At 51.8% G+C, this 13991-nt stretch overlaps 1 protein-coding gene and 2 long non-coding RNA genes across 3 annotated transcripts in view; all 3 read left to right on the top strand.

Annotated features, from left to right (window-relative positions):
- LOC144234540 (uncharacterized) lies at positions 1-512 on the top strand. Its single transcript, XR_013336010.1, has 3 exons — positions 1-44; positions 214-300; positions 470-512. It is a non-coding gene; the product is annotated as an uncharacterized LOC144234540 (long non-coding RNA).
- Positions 513-6800: 6288 nt separating this feature from the next.
- Positions 6801-9541, top strand: LOC144234541 (uncharacterized). Its single transcript, XR_013336011.1, has 3 exons — positions 6801-6863; positions 7028-7186; positions 9482-9541. It is a non-coding gene; the product is annotated as an uncharacterized LOC144234541 (long non-coding RNA).
- A 673-nt stretch (positions 9542-10214) lies between these two features.
- Positions 10215-13991, top strand: part of LOC144234650 (complement C3-like) — a 9691-nt gene continuing 5914 nt past the window's right edge. Inside the window, exons 1-6 of the mRNA XM_077767980.1 lie at positions 10215-10247; positions 10461-10551; positions 11810-11855; positions 12892-12979; positions 13303-13389; positions 13611-13716. Coding sequence (XP_077624106.1) covers positions 10215-10247; positions 10461-10551; positions 11810-11855; positions 12892-12979; positions 13303-13389; positions 13611-13716 — 451 coding nt within the window. The remainder of the gene's footprint in view (positions 10248-10460; positions 10552-11809; positions 11856-12891; positions 12980-13302; positions 13390-13610; positions 13717-13991) is intronic.

Below are 13991 nucleotides of genomic sequence, written 5' to 3'. Positions count from 1 at the left end.
GCAGATACAGCAAATATCCCATAGCATCTTCCTGAACCCCCAAGGTTTGTGGGGGGGAGCATGGGGTCCTGGGGCCATGCCAGGAAGGAGGGAGGGGCTGAAATGAGGGGGTCTGGCCAGGCGGGCAGTCCAATCTCCTCCCGGCTCTGCACACCCTGACCTTCCCAGCCCCAGAATCTGCTTGTCACAAAAGGTTGTGTCTGTTCAACCCAGGTCAGACCCAGACGGAAGTGGTGCCAAGACAGGACTTTTTGAACAAGGTGCCCAATACAGAGGCAGAAGTGTTTGTCAGTGTCCAAGGTGCTTAGGACAGAGATGCCTCCTGGGGGAGAGGGTGGGGAACCATGGAGCTGGGTCCTCCCAGGCCCACCCAGACACAGGGAGAGGAGGGGCTGGGGTGCCCGTGTGGGGTCATCAGGGAGCCATGGGGGCTTAGGTCATTCCTGAGATGATTTTGTCCACCTGATAGGGGACATCCTTGGTGAGACAATCCTGGGCACCCTGACACCTAGAGAAACACAGCGGCTGCTGAGGGTCCCGACCGGTTGCCCTGAGCAGATGCTGAGCTCCTTGGCACCTGTGATCATCCTGACCCGCTTTTTGGATGCCACTGGCCAGTGGGGCAAGGTTGGAGTGGAACTCAGGGACCAGGTGGTAAAGAACATCATCACTGGTGAGAGGGGGGTCCCTCCTGGGACCACAATGAGAGTGGGACTCTCTGGGAGGGTGGCTGGGGTGCCTCCAGGGTTGGGGGCAGTCCCCTGGGACTCTCCCAGGCAAGAACATTCACACTCTGACTCACCTCCCAGATTATATCCCAGTACCAAGTCCCCCAGGTGCCCCCCAAACAATGACCCCCTACAATACTCCTTCATCTGGACCCCTTTTCCAGGCTATAGTCTGACAATAGACACCCTGTTTACCCCAAAGCAGCAGCCTCCAGATTATACCCAGCCACTGTCTTAGGTTACATTCAATCAGCACCATGCCTTGGGTTACACCCCTAGGGAACCCCCAAGCAGAAAACTCTGGAATAATCCCAGGTGGTGGCCTCCCCGTTACACCTTCCCAGGTTATGTCCAAATGTCCCAGGTAACAATCAGTCATGCACATGCCTGTTTATGCCCAGACAGAGACCCTCAGGTTAGTTTGGGCACTGACCCCTCTTCCCAGCTACACTCAGAAGCCACTTCTCCATCCAGGTGCTCTCAACAATTACCCTCAGGTAACACCCAGACATTGTCACCTGCAAAGATACACCCAAACCATAAACCCCTAAGCAACCTTCAGGTAATACTCAAGTAGCAGCATTCTCAATGCACCCAAGAGATACCCCTCCAAGATTATACCCAAGAGTAGACTCCCCTAAGCCACAAAGACACAGTGACACCCCTAGTTTAGGGCCAAGAAACAGCCTCCAAGGAAAGTCCCAGGTAGTGGCCCCCAGGCTACCCCTTTCCCTGGGTTTCACCTTCCACAATCCCTCTGAGCAATTCCTAGTCAAACCTTTCCCCAGAGGCCCCCGATGGGGCGATTTCCCAGGTTCCTCCCAGGAAACACAGCACACTGGCTCCCACGATCACACCTGGGCCCTGCAGCCACCTCCTGATACACCTAGACCAGTCCCCTCGTACGGTCACATCCAGATGTGATGCACCCCCAAGTCACACCCATTCCTTGGCCCCCAGATTGTGTCTGATAACTGACTCCCCTTCACAGCCACACCCAAGTACCTAATCTCCCTGAAAGTCCTCCTCCACCTGTGTCTCCAGGTTACACCCGGATGCTGACCCACCGGAGTGCAGACGGCACGTACCACACCAGGAAGGGAAACCCGGGAAGCACCTGGTAAGGACGAGGACGTTGGTGTTTCCAGCACCGTCCTGAATGAAGCTCAGGGACCAGCCTGCGCCGTGATGACCCCAGGAGCACCCGTGCAGCAGGGTCTCGGGGCAGGCAGCCTTCCGGCCAGAGCTATTGCTACTTGGGTATTCCCTGAAGGTTACCTGGGAGTCGACGGTGTGGGGGTAACTCTGGGGGTGATGGTGATGGGTGTTCCTTGAAGGTTATTGTTGAGAGCACCTGATTAGACAGTCAGTGTCTGAATGTCGGAGCGAGTTTTAGTGTCCGTGCTGCAGACCTGGGGAGCAGCAAAGGAAGGCTCAGTGTGGAGCAGCGGGGTCCATTGTGCGGACCGCCCCTTAGTGTAGATGCCTCCGTCCTAGAATCCCCTTGGCCACTATCCCCAGTCATTGCCCGCCCTGTCTCCCCCACTGACAGGCTCACGAGCTATGTGTTCCGTGTCTTTGCCCTGACCTACTCGACCATGACAACCAGCGTTGTGGACCTGCCCTCTCTCTGTGCCACTGCCAACTGGATCATCACCCAAAGGCAGGCGGAAGATGGGCACTTTCTGGAGAAGGGCCCCGTCATCATGGCATCAATGCAGGTGCCCACTGCCCCCCTGCCCGGGCTGCTCGAACAAAACCCAGGGCTCTGGGCACTGATAGGCAAATCTCAGGCCTCTGACCTGCTGACAGGTAAAACGAGAACAGGAAAAGGCGAGGGCCCGGCACCCAGCTTCATGTCCCTCTGCTCTGGACCACCCTGCCCTCTGTTACAATGTCAAAGAGGCTGGGCATATCCGGGACGTCATCTCTCTCACCCCCACTTGGAAAAGGCTCCGGTTCTTGGCTCTCTTCCCCCTGGGCTTGAGTCTTCTCGGCCCCCCAACCAACACACCCATCCCTACCATGTGTTCCTCCACATCAGCTTCCAGAAGTAGCTTTCAAACAGTCTGGGACATCTCTTTCCCGGTCAGACACCTTCCGTGGCTCCCAGGTGTCTGTGACAGCATCTATCTGTTATATCCCTCTCTCCTGTATCTCCTACCAAGCCTCACCCCTCACTACTCCCTGATCTCAGGTCCTCTTGTTTGTAAGGCCCTCTCTGCATGGAATCGCCACACTTCATCCCTTTTTCTTTTTCTTTTTGCCCGGCCACATTATGTTTCCTCTTTTTTTTTTTTTTAATTTTTTTTAATGTTGTATTTATTTCTAGGAGAGAGAGAGAGAGACAGCGTGAGCAGGGGAGGGTCAGAGAGAGAGGGAGTCACAGACTGAAACAGGCTCCAGGCTCTGAGCTGGCAGTCAGCACAGAGCCCGACGTGGGGCTCGAACCCACGAACCGTGAGATCATGACCTAAGCAAAAGTCGGACGCTTAACCGACTAAGCCACCCAGGCGCCCCTATGTTTCCTCTTTAGATTTAGCTCAGACCCACCTCCTCCAGGAGTCTCCCTTGAATACCAGCCCTGTCTCTGTTATTGTACCTATGACAGTAGGGATGTCATTCACTCATTCAACAGATATTTATCCAGCAACTGCTGAGTACCATGCTTTGTACTAGACAGAGGGGAGAAGTGGCAGTAAACAAGACCTTAGCAGCCAGCTGGTGTGTGGGAGGAAGATGGATGTTCACCAAATAATTATAACCAGCCATTGTTTAAATCACAATTGTGCTAAGTTCCATGGGAAAGAAATACCAGGGGAACTTGCAAAAGGAAGTGACAGCAAAGCAGCAAGCTGAAGAAGGAAAAAAGTTGGTGGGAGAAGAATGGGAAAGAGGGCTCCAGGCAAAAGGAGCAGCATGTGCAAAGGCCCTGAGGCTCTGGAATGTTTGAGTAAAAGGAAGAGACCAGAGCCCAAAGTGGGGAAGGGGATCGTTTGTCCTGAGGCCTGAGAAGGAGGAGAGATGCCATGTCCTAAAATCCAAAGGGCCCTGGGGGTCTCAGGATTTGAAATAGTCTGTTCAGGATTTGCTTTCTCTGCTCTGTGAGTCCTTCCAGGGAGGTAAGCAGGTCTGGTTTATCATAGCCATGAAATGTTTGTTGAATAAAACTCTGAGTGAATGCAGGAACTCAGCGAGGACAGATTGTGTCCCCAGAGGAAAGGGGGGAGTTAGGGAGTTGGGAGGCCTGTGTGCAAAGGAGCCAGATGCTGTACAGGAAGGTGATACAGAGAACAGATACGCAGGTTTCACAGGCTCACAGATCAGAGTTTCTTTCCACCAGCAAACTTTTATTAGACACCTGCAGTGTGCTGGGCACTGTTTTAAGCACTGAGGACCCAGGGCAAACAAAATAGACAAAAATCCCCACTCTCGTGGTGTGGCCACTCCAGTGGAGGAAGGACGGGCAATAAGCATGATAGACACCTAAATGATGTGTCTTGTTAGAAGTGATATGGGGAAAGATACAGGGAAAGGGGAATCAAGGTGATGGGGGAGGATAATTTTGGAAGGCTTCGTGAAAAGATGATATTTGTACAGACCTGAGGAGGTGAGGAAGTGAGGGAGCAAGTCATGTAGACAGGGAACAGTGTTCCAAGCAGAGAGAACAGCACGTGCAAGGTCCTGAGACTGAACGTGCCCAATATGTTTGAGGAATAGTGAGGAGTCCCCTGTGGCTGAACAGAGTGAGCAACAGGAGAAAAGGAGGAGGCGGAGGTGAGGGAGGGGATGGGACAGAATGTACAGGGCCTTTTGGGCTTCATGGAGGACTTGGGCTTTTCCTTCAAGTGAGATGGGAGCCATGGAAGGTTCCAAACTGAGAAGGGACACAACCTGATTCAAGCGTTCACAGGCTTCTTTGGCCACTGCAGGAAGAAGAGACTGTGGGGTGGGAATTAATTTTCTGGGACTCTTCTAAAAAGTACCACAAACTGGATGGCTCAAAACAACAGAAATGTATTTATTTTGTCACAGTTCTGAAGGCTAGAAATCCCAGATCAAGGCATTAGCAGGTCCATGCTCTTTCTGAAGGCTCTAGGGGAGAATCCTCCCTTGTCTCTTCTAGCTTGATGGCTTCTGGAAGTCCTTAGAACTCCTTGACTAGTAGCTGCAACCCTCCAAGTTCTGTCCCCATCTTCGTTTGCCCACCTTCCTTCTGTGTGTTTATATATAAGTACACTCATCACTGGATAGAGCCCACTCTAAGTAGTATGACCTCTTCTTAATTTAACTAATTACATCTGCAAAGACTCCATTTCCAAGTAAGATCATCTTCTGAGGTTCTGAGTGGACAAGAATTTTTTTCGTGGGAGGGAGGGACATTATTCAACCCGGTACAGATGCTGAAGTTAGCGCTAGCAGACTAAAGAGGAGCTTGAACCTTAAGTCAGTCATTTACCAGTAATGGGGAGACCACCTCTCTGACTGTCACTTTCCTCATCGGGAACATAGAGCTGCTGAAAGAGTGCTCGGAGATAGTGTAGAGTTTAGCACATCACCCTCCGTGGCTGTTGGCTTTGGTTAGTTATGCAGACCCCACACACACAGATCTCAGGGTGGTTCCTCCTCTTCCTCTCTCTTCATCCTGCTTTCAGCATCCTCCAGTCCAGAGTCGAGCACCTGGGAGCTTGTCAAGGTCATGCATGAGAGGTTGGGGAAAGTCTCCCCAAGACACTGGGGGATCATGGGTAATCTTGCATCCACAGGGTGGTTACCAAGGCTCTGAAGCAGACACATCCCTCACAGCTCTTGTCCTGATTGCCCTACATGAGGGGAAGGAATTGTGCAGCCAGAAGATACAGGTAAGACCCAAAGGGGAGGTCAGGCTCTTCAGAGCCCTCTATACCCTCTGGCCGCAGGAAGTTCCCCACCCTCATATCCCTCGCAGTGCATTCCTCTCTTCTAACTCCCAGACCCCTGTCCTCCAAGCTTCCCCACTTAGTTTCCTCTCTCTGACTTTCTAGAATTTGACTGCCAGCATGGAGCGAGCCCGTAGCTTCCTGGAGAAACGCCTTCCCAAAATTCAGACAACGTTTGCCGTAGCCATAGTCTCTTATGCCCTGGCCCTCACTGAGAGCCCCCGAGCCAATGATCGACTGGACAGCTTTGCCAGCCATAGTGAGTGTGGGCCACTACTTAACCAACTGCTTGTTAACCACAGTCATGGGGGGCAGGGGGTGGGGGATTGTGTGATTTGCAATCCAGCAATGCGTGATGCATCACTTAGCGTTTACTGAGCATCTATGGTGTGCCAACTCTTGAGCTCAGACGCCAAGAAACCAAGGTAAACAAGATTAATATAGTCCTTGCTCTCAAAGATCCCACCATCCCTGGGGAAAAGCAAACAGAAGCCAAACACATCAATAGAGGACTACAAATTGATACAAGTAGTGAGATGATAGCATGAAAGATGGGTGGGAGATGGTGAGAGGAGAGGGGAATGGACTGGAGAACTAGGAAGGGCTCTGTGAAAAGGGGACTCTTCAGTTGGAATAAAAGATGAGAAGGCCCGCCTGTGTGAACGGTAAGCACATTCCAAGCTAATAGAATGGGATGTGCAAATACCCTGCACTGGGGAAGTGTTTGACATGGTCAAGGTCTACATCTCATCCGCAAGGGCCCTTATCCCATCCACTCCATTACTCGAGTCAAGAGGAATGGAGTTAGAAAAATTTGCTAGCACGGAACTGATGGAACTCGGAAGAGCTTCAATTAACCTTAATCTCCACATCTCTAAATAATTAGAGTCCCCGTCTCTTAGAGTGTTCTGAAAATACAATGTCCATATGCCCCTTCAAAGAGTTTCGCGTAAAGAAAACATTTGGGCCAGATGACACAGGAGAGGACAGGTTTGGGTAGATGGGCCCGGTTCTGGGGGACAGAGTGGCCATCCATCTCCCAGATAAAACCCACTGGCCAGTGGACCACCTGGATAAGAACTCCCTGTACACCATTGAGGCCACGGCCTATGCGTTGATGCAGAAGCTAGAGTTACGTCGCTACAAAGAGACGCACGCCATTGCCCAGTGGCTACTGGAGAAGCGGGAGCTAGGCGGAGGCTTCAAGTCCACCCAGGTGACCAGGGCCTCTGGAAAGAGGGGGTTGGGGAGGGGCGCTAGCCGAGGTGCTGACGAGGCTCGCCCACCGGAAGGAGCTGCCCGTGGTGCTGATTTGCCACACTCACTGTTGCTCTGCGCACCATCAGTGGTGCTGATACTCAGCCCCATCCCAACACCTAGACGACTGTAGTGGCCCTTGAGGCCCTCACCCGCTTCCGTGAAGCTGTCCCTTTTGAGGATGTCCAGGATCTCCGCGTCCAGATAAGCGCCCCCAAGAGAGCCTTGAACTTGGAGTGGATCATCGATCAGAACAATGCCTACCAGCAGCGGTCGGCAAAGGTAGGGCACTGAGGAGCAGACCTGAAGTCTGCATTGGGGATGAGGCCAGTCATGTCCCTGCCAATCTCTTTCTTCAAGGTTATCTCAAATCAATGTCTATACTGTCAATGTATTGATTCACCTGTTCCACCATTTCCTGAGCACCTGTTGTGCCAGTCATTCTCCTGGGCAAGGGGGTTGCATTATGAAAGACCTGTGGCCTCTGTTCTCACGACACTTACATTCTAGAAAGAAACTAAGACAATAAGTATATTCTATTTTAAGCTTTCTGGACATAGGGAAAAGAAGTGGGTGTAAAGGAGAAAATACCCTGAGTGTGAGGAGGAAAGTAATCTCCATGACCTTACTCCATGGAAGAGGGGATCTTTATCTTGAATCTTTTGACCCATCTTTATTGAGCACTTACTGCATGCGAGGCTGGGAATACAGCCATGAATAAAACAGGGGGGAAAAAATCCCTTTCCCTGTAGAAATTTATGTTTTAATGGGTGAAACAGACAATAGAGAGATGTAAGTAAGTAGAATATGTAGTGTGTTCAATAGTGGCAAGTTCTATAGCTTAAAAATTAAGCAGAAAGGGGGGCGCCTGGGTGGCTTAGTCGGTTGAGCGTCCGACTTTCGCTTAGGTCATGATCTCGCGGTTCGTGGGTTCGAGCCCCGCGTCGGGCTCTGTGCTGACTGCCAGCTCAGAGCCTGGAGCCTGTTTCAGTCTGTGACTCCCTCTCTCCCTGACCCTCCCCTGCTCACGCTGTCTCTCTCTCTCTCCTAGAAATAAATAAAACATTTAAAAAAATTAAGCAGAAAGGGGAGATGGGTACATCAAGGAGTTGCCATGTTATTTATTTATTTATTTATTTATTTATTTATGAGAGAGCACGAGCAGGGGAGAGGGGAAGGGGGGAGAGAGAGAGAAAGAATCTCAAGCATGCTCCATGCTCAGCACAGAGCCCGACACCTGGCTCTATCCCATGACCCTGGGATCTAACCTGAGCCGAAATCAAGAGTTGGACACTCAACCGACTGAGCCACCCAGATGCCCCAAGGAGTTGCTATTTTATTTTATTTAAAAAAATTTTTTTTAATGTTTATTTACTCTTGAGAGAGACAGACAGAGTGCGAGCAAGAGAGGGGTAGAGAGAGAAGGAGACAGAATCCAAAGCAGGCTCCAGGCTCTGAGCTGTCAGCACAGAGCACTATGTGGGGCTCGAACTTACGTATGGTGAAATCATGACCTGAACGCAAGTTGGACGCTTAACTGACTGAGCCACCCAGGCGCCCCATCAATTTTATTATTTTAATGTTTATTTATTATTGAGAGAGGGAGAGAGAGAGAGAGCATGGTCAGGGGAGGGGCAGAGAGAAAGGAGAACAGAGGCTCTGAAGCGGGCTCTGCACTGACACCAGAGAGCCCAATGCAGGGCTCGAACTCAGGAACCAAGAGATCTTGACCTGAACCAAAGTCAGATGCTTAACTGACTGAGCCACCCAGGCACCGTAAGGAGTTGCAGTTTTAGATAAGAGGGCCAGGGACATGCTCACCAGGATGGTAACATTCGAGCAAAGGCCTTAAGGAAGGAGTGAACCTAGAGGATATCTAGACAGAGGAAACAGTGGTGCAAAGGCCCTGAGGCAGAAGTATTCTGAGAATAGCTAATGGGTTTTCATCAGGGGTGATGTGAATGGAAGCGAAATTGTAAAAATTTTCTCTGGTTGATGAAGGAATGTATGATGGAAACAAGAGTAGATGCAAAGATGCCAGGGAGAGAAGTCTTGTGGTGGTTCCATGCACAAGGGACTCTGGAGACACTGTGAAGTAGACAGATTGAACAGATGTACACTAGGTCTCAGCCCGAGTTGGCAGTTGTAGTTGATCTGTGACAGTGTGGGCACCACGAATACTCTTTCAGAAAGGAAAAATAGGGGCGCCTGGGTGGCTCAGTCAGTTAAGCATCCAACTTCAGCTCAGGTCATGATCTCGCAGTCCATGAGTTCGAGCCCTGCATCAGGCTCTGTGCCAACAGCTCAGAGCCTGGAGACTGCTTCAGATTCTGTGTCTGCCCCTCTCTGTGACCTTCCCCCACTCACACTCTGTCTCTCAAAAATGAATACATGTTTATAAAAGGAAAAGGAAAACCATCTACATGAGGACAGTTGAGCAGTGAGTCACTAGACCCCAAGCTAGGGAAGTTACAGAGACCTCAGTGTCCCTGCATGCTTTCCTCCCCAACCCCATTGCATTTGAGCCATGTTTCGATACTTCCTCCATGTTCAAATTCTCCTCTCACTTCCTTTCAGTTCTCTGCCCAGGACGATCTAGAGATCAAAGCCAGTGGCAGTGGGAGAGGCACAATCTCGGTAAGTCTGGTGTCCCACCTTGAGATCCTTAACTGGAGCCCAGCCCCACACTCCCCTCCCTGCTCCCTGCCATTGGTAGAAATAGAGGCAGTCTAGGCCAGAAGACAAGATCAAAATTAGTAATAATTTTAACTACCATTTCGGGCACTACTATTTGCTAGGAACCAAGTTAAGGACACCCCAAAGCCTGCCCGTAGAAAGCTGGTAAAAATATGGACTCCATTCAACAGTTGGGGAAGTAGAGACTCAGAAATGTCCACTTGTTATAAGTCAAGAGCCAGGAGAAATAAAAGCCAGAGATCTCTGGACCTGTCTGCCCCTCCCACGTGGACTTCCTGAAGGTTGCCTCTTTGCTCTCCAAAGGAAGATTCTGCCTCCAGCATGCCTTCCAATGCCTGGAGGAAAGCTCTACCCTTTACCCAACATCCAGGAGCTCCGTTATATCTTCTGGCTCCATTCCCTGTGGCCCAGCGGGCAGATCTCTTGCTCACTAAGTTGGAGGCAGCTTGCTTTCATGTTTCTGGCAATGGAGTTGCGGTTGAATCTCTGACTTCGTTGTGTGGCTTTGGGCATGTCACACTCCTCCATGAGCCTTAGTGAAATTTAAATTAGGTAAAATTAAAAAATCAGTTCCTCGGTTGCACTAGCTGCATTTCAAGTGGCCAATAACTACATGTGGCTAGTCGTTACCATATGGACAGTGCAGGTAGAGACTATTTCTGTCACGGAAGAAAGTCCTATTATACCGAGGTGGACTAGATTCTAAAGAGTGTTCTGGTCACGCACCCAGGAATTATGGGAGGAGGGGCAGACTTTGAAGTGAATTATCCACCGGGGCAGAATCTGCGCAGGTGAGGACTGGAGTGGGGAGGAAGGGAGTGGTTGGGAAGGGTCCTTGACACCTTTCCTGCGCCGGCAGATCCTGACCGTGTACTACAGGTCCCCAGAGTCCTGGGAGGACACGTGCAACCTATACCACCTGAATGTGACTCTCCTCAGTGCCCTGGAAGGTGAGCCTAGACCCAGGGATTCCCATTTATTGGGAAGCCCAGTAAGCACATGTATTGCCTTCTTCAATTACTCAACAAATACTTGTTGAACATTTACTATGTGCCATGCTCTGTTTCTGGACCCTGGCAACACAGGCATGAACAAGAAAAATATCCCTTCTCCTGGAGCCCACATTCTAGTAGGTGAAGACAAACAATAATACAACAATAAATACATTATACTCCTGCTATTTATTTATAACAATCTACACTATAAAAAATAAATATATAACACACCAGAAGGTGATAGTAAGTACCATACTAAATAAAGTAGGAAAAGATGATACACACTTGGAGGAGGTCCAGAAAAAGCTCTCTGAGGAGGTGGCATTTGAACTCAGACATGAAAGAAAGGAGAGAATGAGCCATGAAGGATCTGAGGGAATAACTTCCAAGCAGGCGGAACCGCAGGTGCAAAGTTCTGGAGGCAGGAATGAGCTCACCTGGTTTGAAGAGGCCATTGTGGCCACAGAGGAGCAAAGGGTAGGGTTTTAGGGGAAAGAGTTGGAAAGATGAGGGGTCAAATGGTGCAGGGACTTGCGGGCCATGGTGAGATCTCTGGTTTTTGCTCACAGTGAAGTGGGAGCCATGGAGTGTTCTGAGAGAAGGGGTGTGAGCTAGCACAGGTTTGCACAGGCCCCCTCCGGCACAGACTGTAGAAGGCAAGGGCAGAAGCTGGGAAACCAGAGAGGAAGTGACTGCACTTGTCACTGTAGGAGATGATGGGGGCTGAACTGGGGTGGGGGTGGGCTGTGGAGATGATCAGAAATGGGATTCTAGAGTTCCTAGTCTGGGGTACCAGGAAGGAAGAGACAGGGCTCCGCCAGTGGGAGCTCATTGTGGGGATGAGAGGAATAAGCCTCACCAGCCCCAGGACTTTTAGGTACTGAAAGTAACCAAGGATTTGGTTTGGGCCACACTTTTTAATAAAAATAGAATAATAATAATAGTGGTAGTAGCAATAGTATTAGTAATAATAGTAATAGTAACTGACAGTTACAAAGAACTGATAAAGCACTGTGTTAAGAGCTTTGCTTGTATTAACTTATTAAATCCTTACAAGCCGGCTGGGCTGGGAATATTATGCTCCTCAGTTACAGTTCAGGTAACTAAAACACAGAGAGCTTAAGCAACTTGCCCAATGTCACACAGCAGAGCCAGGATTTGAACCCAGGAGGCTGTGTTTTCCAGCCTCTAAACTCCTGCCTTCTTTTTGCAGATAATAAAAAGGGGGAAGAGACCTTCCAGCTCCGGATGGAGACAAGGTCAGGGCACCAGGATCTTGGGCTGGCCAGGAGGAAGGCCTCACTTCCCAGTATCCAGACCCCTTACTGGCTCTCCCTGTGTACTGAGTGGAGAGGGAGAACCAGCCAAGCTTGCTTTTCCATGCATGCCCCTCATCCTACCTCCCATCCTGCCCTCCCTCCCCTCCCCTTCCCTCCCATGCCTGTCTACCACCCTGCTCCCCAATCCTGTGTCCCAACCTGCCCTGTTCTGGGAGGCTGGATTCCCCCACAGTGAGTGCTCCATGTCTCAGAGCCCAGAACTGGTTCCAAGCCTGTCGCCCTCCCCTCCCCCATCTTCTCCAGACACCCCTGCCCTCACCCCAATCCTGCTCTTTCTCTTAAGTGCCCGCACCCGGGTCTGCCCCAGATAAAAACATGTGTTGAGCACCTACTGAATGCCAGGCTCTGTTCTAGGAACTGAGGGCACAGCTGTGAGCAAGGCAGCCCCTCTCTGCCTGATGAAGCTTGCAGTCTATTAGGGGAGACAGATGATAACCAAATAATCATCCAGAATCAATGTAGAATGACAACGGTGATTAAATGTGGCAAAGGAGAGGTCCACAGAGGCACAGGAGGGCGAATTAGGGAATCATCAGGTGCATGGGCTGGAGACGGCTTCCCAGAGGGAGGGAGGGATCAGTGGAAATCACAAAAATGGGAGAAGGGTGTTTCAGGGCAGAGAGAGAGAGAGGAGTGAGGACTCCAGGCTGAGAGAACAGCATGTGCCAAGGGCCAGTGGCAGGAGAGAGGGGCTTAAGAGCAATCACATGAAGGCTGGGGTTGGAGGGGGTGAAGTGCGTGGGTGAGACAAGGCGCCTGCTAAAATTGTTAAGCAGGGAGGCAATGCGTGCGACTCCTGTTTGCTAAAGCTGTATGCTGCTGGGGGCAGAGGAGTAGCGGGGAGACCCAGGAGGAGGCTACTGACTGCACTCATTCAGACCTGAGATGATGGCAGGGGGAGCACGGGGAGAGAGGGGGAAAAGAGTGAAGAGAGACTGAGCTGTGAAATCCCCAGGTTCCAGGGAAACCGAGAGGCCACAATGAGCATCATGGAGGTCTCCCTGCTCACCGGCTTCTACCCCAACCAGAATGACCTCAAACAGGTAATGGAGGTGCCACCTGCCCACTGCTGAGCAGAGTGGAGGTGCCCTAGCAACACCCCACACTCCCCGTGTGGGCACGGGGGTCAAGGCCCCCAGGTTAGTGCCCCATGCTCAGGAGCCGCGGCCACTTCTGATTGTCTCCCTGCATGACCTTAGGCAAGTCCTTGCCCTGATGGTGCCTCAGTTTCCCTGACACTGGCGTTGATGGCGCAAGGGCTGGGAGCTCTGAGAGTTACTTCGCACTGACTAGAGCTCCTAGAGCTGGGGACCTCGGGACGGGGATGGGGTCTCTGCCAACCTGCAACCGTCACCCTCTGCGCCAGCTCACGAGCGACGTGGAGATGTACGCCTTCCAGTACGAGACCAAGACGAGCTCCAGCGACAGCACTGTCGTCCTCTACCTGGAGAAGGTGAGGAAGGCGGGGTGGCCTCCTCCAGAGGCCTGTGGGCCAGCCGGTGGGCGGAGAACCCACGGTCAGCACCCTGGGCAGTGTTGCCAGAGGGCCATACAGTCTGAGGTCAGCTCTTCAGACCGCAGGGCCACATTGTCAGTGGTGATGGCCAAGGCCCTGCGGTCAGTGCCCCATGGTCGGTGGCCCTGGTCAGCTCGGACAGGATTCCCTTCCCCCAGCTCTCCCACGAGGAAAACACAGTGCTGGGCTTCCGGGTCCACAGGATGCTACAGGCGGAATTCCTGCAGGCTGCGCAGGTCACCGTATACGACTACTACGAGCCTTGTAAGCCGGGATCTCCCCAGAGGAGGGAGAAGAACGGGGCCCGGAGGGAAGGACGAGGGGCGGGGCCAGGACGGGGGTTTGAGGCGTGGCGCAGAGGGGGCTGGGCATTGGGGCTGCAAGAAAGTTGCTGAAAGGGCCCGAACGGGATGCGGCGATGAGGGGCGTGGCCTTCCTGGGCGGTCAGCGCTGCGGGGAATCTGGAAGGGGATGGGACGCCGAAGTGACCGGGCAGGGCCCGCAGGACGAGAAGGGAGGAGTCTTCGAGGGGGAAGGCC

The sequence above is a fragment of the Crocuta crocuta genome, unplaced genomic scaffold (genome assembly GCF_008692635.1).
Source record: "Crocuta crocuta isolate KB4526 unplaced genomic scaffold, BGI_CrCroc_1.0 scaffold115, whole genome shotgun sequence".
NCBI lineage: Eukaryota > Metazoa > Chordata > Mammalia > Carnivora > Hyaenidae > Crocuta > Crocuta crocuta.
This window is presented reverse-complemented; position numbering and strand designations above follow the sequence as displayed.